The sequence below is a fragment of the Manis pentadactyla genome, chromosome 3 (assembly GCF_030020395.1).
Source record: "Manis pentadactyla isolate mManPen7 chromosome 3, mManPen7.hap1, whole genome shotgun sequence".
NCBI lineage: Eukaryota > Metazoa > Chordata > Mammalia > Pholidota > Manidae > Manis > Manis pentadactyla.
Genome location: NC_080021.1, coordinates 65110207 through 65120530, shown reverse-complemented (window position 1 = coordinate 65120530; position 10324 = coordinate 65110207). Strand labels below are relative to the sequence as shown.

At 40.2% G+C, this 10324-nt stretch overlaps 1 protein-coding gene across 3 annotated transcripts in view; it reads right to left on the bottom strand.

The window, feature by feature from the left end:
- Positions 1–2112: 2112 nt before the first annotated feature.
- TRPA1 (transient receptor potential cation channel subfamily A member 1) overlaps positions 2113–10324 on the bottom strand; it is a 54105-nt gene continuing 45893 nt past the window's right edge. For all 3 annotated transcript variants that reach the window (XM_057497981.1, XM_057497980.1, XM_036886287.2), the window contains 4 exons: positions 8946–9014; positions 5255–5368; positions 3593–3687; positions 2113–2959 (listed from right to left, as the gene is read on the bottom strand). In XM_057497981.1, the coding sequence (XP_057353964.1) occupies positions 2761–2959; positions 3593–3687; positions 5255–5368; positions 8946–9014 (477 nt within the window). In that variant the 3' untranslated portion in view covers positions 2113–2760. The remainder of the gene's footprint in view (positions 2960–3592; positions 3688–5254; positions 5369–8945; positions 9015–10324) is intronic.

Below are 10324 nucleotides of genomic sequence, written 5' to 3'. Positions count from 1 at the left end.
TCAGTATTAAGGCTCAAACTGTCTATTGCAAAGTACAAGCTCTTCCTATTGCCCTTGCTAACCATAGTTAAAAACCATACAAACAAACAGAATGAAGCAGTGGAAAAGGCATCTAAGTGGTATTTAGGTGTCCCTTCTACGATTTAGGGGAAAACCACTCAACTTGTGTAGCACACAGGGTCAACAGAATAGGGACAGTAAATGACTTTTTGAAGGCAAGCTAAACCACTTTTCTTGCAGTACCTTTCAAGCCTATATTATTTTCACAGATTTTTATTTAATGTATGTGTATGTATTCATTGAGCATCTATTATGTGCAGGGTACAGTGCCAGGAGCTATATAGGGTAAAAAAAAAAGGAAGCAGGATATAATTCTTTGGATAGTTTGAGACTAATAATGATAGTGAACCATGGAACTCAGGAGTCTACCCCCTAGTGGGCGAGGGAGTCACGCACAAACAGGTTGAAGTGGCATTTCTCAATGCAGTGGCACCAGTTCAGAGAAGGCAGGGAACATTGTCAGTTGGGACATTAGGGAGGCTTCAAGCTGGAGGTGCCATTACACTGAGCTTTAAAAGAGTTGGAAAAATGACATCTGCATGGAAGAGAGCATGGAAAGAGGTAGGGAGATGGGAAGCCATGAAGTCTTTTGATGAAATAGGGATCTTCTGATTTGGGTGAAGAGCACAATACTGGAAGAGAAGGCTAAATGAGATTGAAGAGCCACATTAAGAAGATTAGGTTGCTTAGGAAGGAAAAAGAAAGCCTTTAAAGCTCTTTAGAGTGAATGTGAAGGCTTAGAGCTGTACTTTAAGAGATAAATTAATACAGTATGCCAGACTCAAGTCCAGGAGCCTGCAAGAATGCTGTTAGGAATAGGAAGCTGTTGGAACATAGGAGATCAGGAGCTGGTTTAGTACCCCCACTCATATTTATATAGGTTAATTTGAGGAACTACAGAAATACATAATTGGACTTCGGGAGAAGGGACAGAAGGGAATATATCAATTAATCAGGTACAAACTGCTGATACGTTGTGCTATGACCAGTGAGCTTACAGAGAGGAGTATGTGAGAGAAGAGGGTCAAGCATAGACCTCAAGGGTGTAAACATACAGCTAGCAGGCAGTTAAGAGAAGTCAGTGGGAAACCTAGGTGGAGCAGTAGAAAAATAGTGGGTGTTTAGGGGTAAAAGGAAGAAAGAATTTCAGAAAGTTAAATGATGACTCATTCAGTTTTAATCTGAATTAGCAGGTAAGATAACATCCTTATTTCAATATTTCCCACAAAAGGGGAATTCACACCTTCTTGGTGCTCAATTAATGTTGAACGAAGATCTGTATTGTGCGATGCTATACAAAGATTGAGGAGGCTGAATACTGAAAAGACCACAGTTTTCATTATCAAGACATCCCTGGTTATTGTTCTGTATTGTAAATTTCCAACCTTTCAGTTGTAAGGAAAAAAAAGACAAAGATCTTCTCTGAACCTAAGATTAAGGCATATCCAACATTGCCTCCAGGCCATGTGTTCTGCTGGACCATAAATAAAAATATGTTTGTTTTTCTCAAATAACATGTTATCACTCAGCACTCTGTTTCTGTAAGTGTGAGTATGTTTAGGGGTGTTTGTGATCATGGGATGTGTAGACGCCCAAGAGGCCCATCTATGGAGAAGATATGAGTCCAATGTGGGGGTGCACACAATGATACTAAGCAACTGTCAGAGCCTTGTGCTAGATGGACAGATGGTACCTCAGCCGCATCTTATAGACATAAACATCTAGTGGAAAGAAGGAAGAGGACAAGAACCCTATGTAAATAAAACACATCCAAACCAACACTCTTCAGTGTGACACAAGGATACATATATGGTGAAAAACCTTAAGTAGAATGGGTGTCTCCTGGGATAGAGAGGAAATAACAGGAGAATGAGGGTGAAAGGTGAAAAACAAGGTAAGGACCTTGGAAGGATCAGCGATGAGGCATGTGACTGATTCGCACTTTGCAGTGGGCATCAGAAGAACAAAGGGTGTATATAATGGAAGCAAAGAGATTTTTTCAATTCCCAAAAAACTAAATGCAATAAAAGGCTTGCACAGAAATCACTGCAGTGACTGTATAGGTTTTACTTTTATTGTGATCTTCGATGAACAAAACAATACAGAAGTAACATATGGTGTCTATAGTAAAATTCATGCATATCATAGAGTCTACTAATTTGAGCCTCAACTCAAAGTGACATTGGGTATGTTGGGAACAGCAAGAAGGGCGGGGCAATTTATTATGGTCACAACAGTGCACAAGGCTCCCACAGGTTCTCCCAACACAAGAAAGCATATCAAATGGTAAAGCCTAATAAAATACTTTATTGTTTAATGTATTACATATTATATAATTATCAAGCAGGAGTCCAGTACTAACATTTGTATTCTAGCTTAGTAGCTATATTTTATTGCTCCTTATCATTAAGATGTGTATTCTAGCAAATTGGTTTTCTACCCACTCAAATAATGACAGATAAAGTCCAATGACTTATTAGCAAAGATATTCCCTATACATACTGACTGGCAGAAAATATGAATAGAAAGATGTAGTTAACTTTTATATAGAATGCAGAAACCATGATTTCATATGGAATGGAATCAGAATAGCATTTCCGCTTTTTCCTCACTCTTCCCAAATTGGAAATTAGACCCAGTAAGTCATGCAAACTGCTCATAGGAAGCCCTGCTCCAGGCATGGTTTACTAATGCTAAGGGCTAGTGGGTTTTTGCCTTTACTGCTGTCAACACAGAATTCCATCTGCTATGCCTTTGCTCTAATTGCTCTTTTTTGAACTTATCTTGAAAAGAACTATGATTATCTTCATCCTCTGTCTCAGAGATGATTTCCATCTTCTGAATGATGAGTTTAATCAGCTCATGCTGTTTTTCCAAAAGAGAACTGAGATCCTTGAGCCTATAGGGGACATACATATTTCATCAATTTATATTCAATTATCTTTCCAGCCCTTGAGTGCAGAAAGGCCTAGGGACTAGAAGTGTTCTGTATCAGATTAACCTTGCCCAGGTAGTCATAATCCATAGTCTAAGGACTACATATTATAAATTTTAAGTGATTTTTCCTAAAGGTTACACTGTTAGTTCATCACTAGTTTATTTTTGTTCCCATTTTAAGTATTTACACACTGTTGCACGGAAAGGTTAAATGACTTGCCCAAGGTCATACAGTTAGTAAATAGTTGAGTAGGGCTTTGAGAGCTTGGCTAAATTAACCCTAAAGCCTCATGCTTAACCAGTGTGTACAATGTAGCTTCTCTGGGGAACCTCAAAAGCTTTCAGAGCTTGGATGTATGAAGCCAGATGGCTCATGGAAAATGCAGATGAAGACACTGATTGCAAAACTGATTAGTGAATTACAGCAAATAAGTTGCTGTGTCTAAAAAATGTCTCATGATTCTCAATATACTACCAGCATCAGTCAGTTAAACGATGACTCAATATGTGAGATAAACACAAACAGGCACTATAACTTGCACATCATTTAAGCATTTCGAGGTCTCAAATACAGATAAAAACGAAAAGTACATACCGGTATTTCTGCTTCAATATTTCTATTTCTAAAGCTGTATCGACATTTGGTATTTCCTGTCTTGTTTCATGGGTGCAAAAGATATGAAATACATGCTATGGGATAAAATATTAATAATTACTCAAGTTGAACTCAATGCAGAAACTATTTCTTAAACAAGTGCTGTGATTTAGCTACTGATCCAGACATGCTAGCACAAGTATTCTAAGACACAGCCAGGACCCTCAAGGAACTCACAGTCTGCTGAGAGAAACAGACATGTAAAGAGCTATAAAATGAAGAGCTATAAAATTATACATACATACATATTATAATAGAGGAATGTAAAAGATATATAAATAATATAGAAGAAGGAGCTGACTGGAGTGGGTAGTTGTCCAGGAAATGGTTCATCTGAATCATTTTGTATTTTCTCATGAAAAATGTCCATCATAAATGTTGGCATTCCATACAGAGTTAGTTGTGTGTTCTCTAAAACTGCTCTGTGTCATTAGCCAACACAAGTGAATTTCACATGGGGAAATTTCTGAAATGCTGCTTTTGTAGTTTTTAAGTAAGTGTCTTTTAAAGCAATGGTGGACAAGAGAGGGTCTAGGGCAGATATGAAATGACTAGGAGCAGGGTGATTCCAGGAGTGTGGGCCAAAGATGACCTCTTGCACAGGCCGCCCAGAAGCCAATGGAGCCAACACGGCAGAGGGGGGGTGAGGGGTGAGGAGAGGGAGCGGGCATGTCCGATGACATCCTGCACAGACACGGAATGGTGCTGACATTAACTAAGAAAATTTGGAGAAGGATGAGGCCTTCACCCCTTTTCCCTGTGGGGCTGTTAGGAGAGAATGAAACCAGGAGGAGTGAAGATCACGAGTTTGTTTTGCAAATGCTGAATCTGAGGTACTTTTGAGACAGACCAGTGAAGACCAAGGAGATATAGATGGATATTGGGGCCTGGGACTCACAGGAGAGCTCTAGGCTAGACAATCAACTGCTGAGCTTTCGTGTTTTGGAAGTAATTGCAACCATGGATATGAGTGAAATCAGATAGGGAGATAGTGCAGAGTTAGAATAAAGCCCCTAGGCCAATACTTGGATTGACTTTATCATTTTGTGACTCTGCAATGGAAAATTAAACTACAAAGAACTCAGAAAGAATATTCCTAGAGATAGGAGGGAGCCCTGACACGGTTAGGGTTAGCATCTGTACTTTTGACTCACTTCAGTCCTTGTTCTATTTTAATGCAAGGGCCTGTGGCACTTTGTATATTTTGTACACTGTACACTCCCCATGCATGTGTGTGTGTGTATATCTGTGTATATCTATATGTGTGTTCTAGGTATTATCTGCACATATATGTAAGTGAACATGTAACTAGGTAAAACAAAAAATACACCTGCACTGTAACAAAGATACTTACAGGGTACAGCTGTCCACTTACCTGTCTGCCCTCATGGGGACATGGTACATATTTAACACCAATGCAGTGCATCAACCACTGGAAGAGGGGAGCAAATGCTCCCCCTCCCATTACCCATCAGTTTCACATGATGGGTTAATCATGCACTTGTTTAAAAAAGTCTATATAAGGGAACCCTTAGGAATAACATAATGAACAAATGCCAAGCAGTATAACATGATTTATGCTGATATTTGCTACATACTTACTATGAACCCTCGACCATATCTGCATCTATTGGGATACACGATGGCGGATTTCTGATCTACTTTGCGTAGGAACCAGAGTGGCAGCTTCTTCTCTAAGCTGGTATGAAGTTCCACCTAAAGTGCATTTGGGGATTTATTGATAAGAATTAGTAATGAGTATCTGGAATTCTTACACTGCACAGAAGCAATCGTTAGGATGGCGGACGGCAAACTGACTCCTGTGTCCTGGTTTATGCACAAGCAGCCGAGCTGGCCGAGTTCCCGTCCCTGCTAGTCACCTGCCCTTCCTCCCACCTTATTCCCTGGCAAGACAGGGGCAGCGATCTGCAGTCAGGGGTAAGCTGTTTAAAGAAGAAATTCCATTTAAGTGAGAAGGTGTTCACTGTTTGGGACTGTGACCTACACTGGGCATATAAAGAAGAAGGAGACTCAGTCCGTATTCCTGGAACATTACACCATGAAATGAGCACAACGGGGAAGTGAGGATGGGAGAGGAAGGCGGGAGAAGGAGGGCCTCCCTGGAGGGGTTCAAAGGGAAGCCACGAAAGGATTAGAGCTGGTACACCTGAGAGTATCTGTATGTTCTTCACGCTGTGCTACCAGGTGCAAAGTAGCTTACCCTCGATTTACCTTAATTTCTTTTTTAAGATATGTAATCTTTCATCTCACTTAACATTCTTGAGTTTATATTTACTTTAATGCTCATATTTTCTATTTTTCTTTGTGTTTGCCAAATTTACCTTTGACTCTTTAATAGCCTCTGTGTCTGCTATTTAGCTATGTTTTGTATAATTACCATAGGAGTGAGATTTTGCTTTCTAACCTAAGACCACATGCTTTTTTATAAATGGACATTGAAGTGGTTTGCATGCATAAAAGGTGAGATGGTAACAACTTCCCAGACCACACTGTTCAAAACTGTAACCTCCCTCTCCCACATAACACATCCCTTCTATTTTTATAGCACCAGCTCCCACTGAACGTACTATATGTCATTCCATTTTCAATGTAAGTGATACTTTATGGTATTATGTTAACAATACCAATTAGATGTCATCTTTAAGTTTCTACAATAAATAACTTTCAGGGTTCCTTTTTCCCCCTGGGTCTTTAGGGCAATATGCCATTCCCCTTGCCGTATACATTGTTGAGAGGTCACATGTTATCACTCAGTTACTCAAAATGGATTGAAAGAGATTTATTCAAGTCCAGTGTTTGCCAACCTATAAAGAAAAGGTGTCTTCACCTTGCTGTTTCTCTACATAGTTGCTGCCAGATTTCCTTTCTCACAAACAGTCCTGGGGAGGATGGCAAGCAAAGACCCAAGTCCAATCTTGGTGGGTCCAGTGGGAGCTACTGGGTGTGGCTCCTCCGGGTGAAGGGAGCATCTTCACCTCCTCTAACAAGTGGCTTTCCCACACTGAAGAGTAATGCGCTCCGTGGGTTTCTCTTTGTGATTTGTAGCATGTGTGGGAATGTTTATGGAATGTCTACAGCTGCCAGCCGGCCCTGGAGAGTGGGGATGCCAGTGTTAGAAACTGATCAAACAGGTCCAAGTCCTCCTTTAGGAACTGATAGTTCACTTAGTGCGCACATCGCCCAGCATGTGCTGTCCCAGAGACCCTTCTGTGCTCACTGGTGTTTGAGATGGTTCTCAAACCATAGAAGAGGTAAAATATCCCTGTATGAAATGCATCACTGCCATCCCCTCATGCCCCAGTTCTGCCATGGGCTCAGACAGAGGTAAGTCTGATGTAGAGAGTCGGACACAGATGTAGAGTTGCTTCAACTACAACTCAGAGAATGGCTTTTTGGTTTTCAAGTCAACATTGTCCTTGACCCAAACAACAGGTAATACAGGAGTACTTGCTTTGCCTGCTTCTTTTTAAAGCCTTTGTACTCTTTTGTTTTGGGGAACAGATCAAATCTAATATATGTATAATTTTCAACAATATACTATATAATTTTCAAATCAACTGCAGTGACCCTGTAGTCTGGTGGACTTCTCCCTGATATTTTCTCATTTTTAAAAAAAATTTTTCCTGGTATTTTCAAGAGTTATTAGTTATGAAGTACTGCTGACCTGCCTACTAAGAGGTTTATACATCCCTTTTCCTCTCCTCGTCCACCTATCTGGAGTCCTTCCCTCCATCTTTGTTATGGTAATAACCAGTCATTGGCCCTTCCTTCCTCCAATCTTTCCCCACTACACCAAGATAATAATAGATCATCTTATATTACTTTTATTTTGTTCTCGTTCTTCAGAAGGGCTGATAATAATGTCCCACTCACTAACAAAAATTAACTTAAAGCACTTCATCATTCACTGCCCTTTCATTCAAAGCTAAGGTTTTTCTTTGCTGTTTCTGTTTTTTTGAGAGGTAAGAACACATCTATTTATTTCTTCTTACTCTTTTTTAATTGGAAGTATAGTTGACACAGTATTATATCAGTTTTAAGTGTACAATATAGCATTCGCTGCTTTTAAATAAAGCCCTTTATCATCAGGAGCAGACTTTCACCCACCTTCAGCCCTGGGGGCCCTGCACCTGTCTTTAGCCATCTCCCCGGGTCTGCCCTCTGCCCTTGGCTCCTGCTGGGTCCCTCCTTTCTGCACCAGCACCACTGCCCTTCCAAAGCCCATCTTGCAATGCCTGGCTTACATCCCAACTCTTCCACATAGAATTTCCACATAGAATATGTCACCACATAGCTCTTTATAACACACAGCTTAGTCACAAAATGTAGAGTTTTAAGGATGGTTCTAAAATGACTTTGATGTTTAGTTGGTAAGCTCTCTAATTAGACTTATTTCACTTATTAAAGTCAAAGATCACAACCCTTTAATCCCTCTGGAGTCTCATGCTAAGTTGTACTGTGCTTTGCACATACCATATACAGGAGCAATTTTTTAAATAAATATAAGCTAATGTACAGCTGGCTGAATAACAGAGAAGAAAACCATGTGACAAATAAAAGTGAAGAGTGAGGAGAAAGCTGTATCTTAGCATGAACTTTTCTTTCTCTTAACTGGCCTAAGTTTCTGAATGCATGTGTTCAACTGGTCCTCAGATATTTTCAAAACATCAAATATTCCCATCCAAATTTGAAATGTAACAGCTCAAATAAGAGCATAGAAATCGTTTTTCAAAGTAGAGTAAGAAACTGCTTCATAAGATTCAATAGCAGGGACCTCTCCAGAAACCTTTGACTCTAACAAATCCTACCTGAAATTGTCCAGAAAAATGAAAGGGATGTCATAAGGGAACAGGCCTCGTGGCTGCAGTTAACTGCTAAAACACATGCCATAGGAAGCTTGTAATTCTGTGGCCACAATAGCAAGAGTTCCTTCAAACAGTGGGACTGTGACAAGGCAGAGTACCTCACACTTTGATGTTCTTGGTCCAGCAGCTCCACTGCCTGGTTGGCACCATGCTGACATAAACAGAGGGTTGGGCCATTTCTCCAATTCTCTACTGAGATTACTCTAGGATATCTTCTCATCACTTCTGATTCTCTGACAAGAGCAGGTTCACCAGAGAACATGCACCACAGGCATAGGATGTTGGGGTGCCTCTCAGTACTAAAACACCCAGATGAAAGAACTGTGTTCCAGAAATCTGCTATTCCTGTATATGGATAACTGGAATGGTGCTAATTTCAATATGTATTAAACAAATATAATACCTACCTGCATAGCAGTCCTCTTCAACAAGGCATGCTTCTGGACCTCAGCAATGTCACCAACTGCCAAACCAATCTGAAATACAACACAGCATTGAATCTTACCAGTTTAAGGGCTCACCTAAAAAGGCACTAGGGTCTCTCTGGCTACCTTGGGGGAGAGGGCATGTAATGCCCTCAACCCACTTTGCTAATGCACCATACAGAAAACTGCAAAGCCTACAGATCTTTGCAACAGTGATGGCCACATTGGTGGGTCCAATAATCTTAAGTGTTATCATGAAAAATTAAGACACACAAATTAATCTGACATTCATTTTAATTTAAAATAAAAATATGCTATTTTAGGAGAGGACAGGGCATGATGAGATAGCAGATGCTATCGGTGTTGTCATGCAACATGGTTACACACTTCAGGAGTTCAGCATCCAAGATATAAACAAGACTGACTTGACAACATGGAAAAGTTAAAACATTAAGTTGAGGCAATGAAGGAATTCATATGTATTTGGCAGGCAGAAAAAGGTACACTTTAGGAGTGGGGGAGGCTCTGGTAAAAAACTCCATCTAGAAATCCATGACTAGATAGAATCAGGTGAGGGAGGCTGTCAGCTCAGTTCTGATCAGTCCAAATTAAATCAGCTTATAGTCACTCCTTCATTATTCAGTACATATTCGGTACCTGTCTGTGCTTACCAGCCTCCTGTATGCTGCAGCCAGAGAGAAAAAGCTAGTCCCTGCTCTCAAGAAGCTTAAAGTCAAGTAAATTCAATGAGATGAGGACTCTGTCTGGGCTACCACAGTATGCCCAGCACTTAGAACAGTGCAGGATACATAGCAGGGAAACAAAGTAGCTGCTGAAGGAATGAACACAAGAGTATATATTCTAGGCTGTGCAATCCTTCACTGAGAACCATACGTAGTCAGCAAGTGGTTTTTTTTCTGGCAGGATAATGTTTTTTTGTTTTGTTTTGTTTTTTAATTTGCAAGCCTTTCAGATGGGCTTTCTCTGTAGTTTATATCAGACCCCATCAAAACCAACTGCCTCATACCAGCTGCTTATCAACCCATTCAAGATACTTGATTGGGCTATGAAGGTATCTGATCTTATAAGTCACACGGTGGATCAATTATTAATATTTAGTAGTAGCTGACATTTACTGATTGCTTACTATGTGCCAAACCCTGTTTTAAGTGCTTTGTATTAGCTCATTTCATCTTTACAACCACCTACAAAGGAGGTTTTATTGTCTTTTTCTGATTTGTGTCCTCAAAACCATGAAAATACAAAGAAGGGGCACCAATTCAGACCTAGGTAATTTTAGGTTTGTGTGGGTAGGGACTGGTTAGGAAAGTCCACCCAGGGGAGATGACACTTGAGCAGAG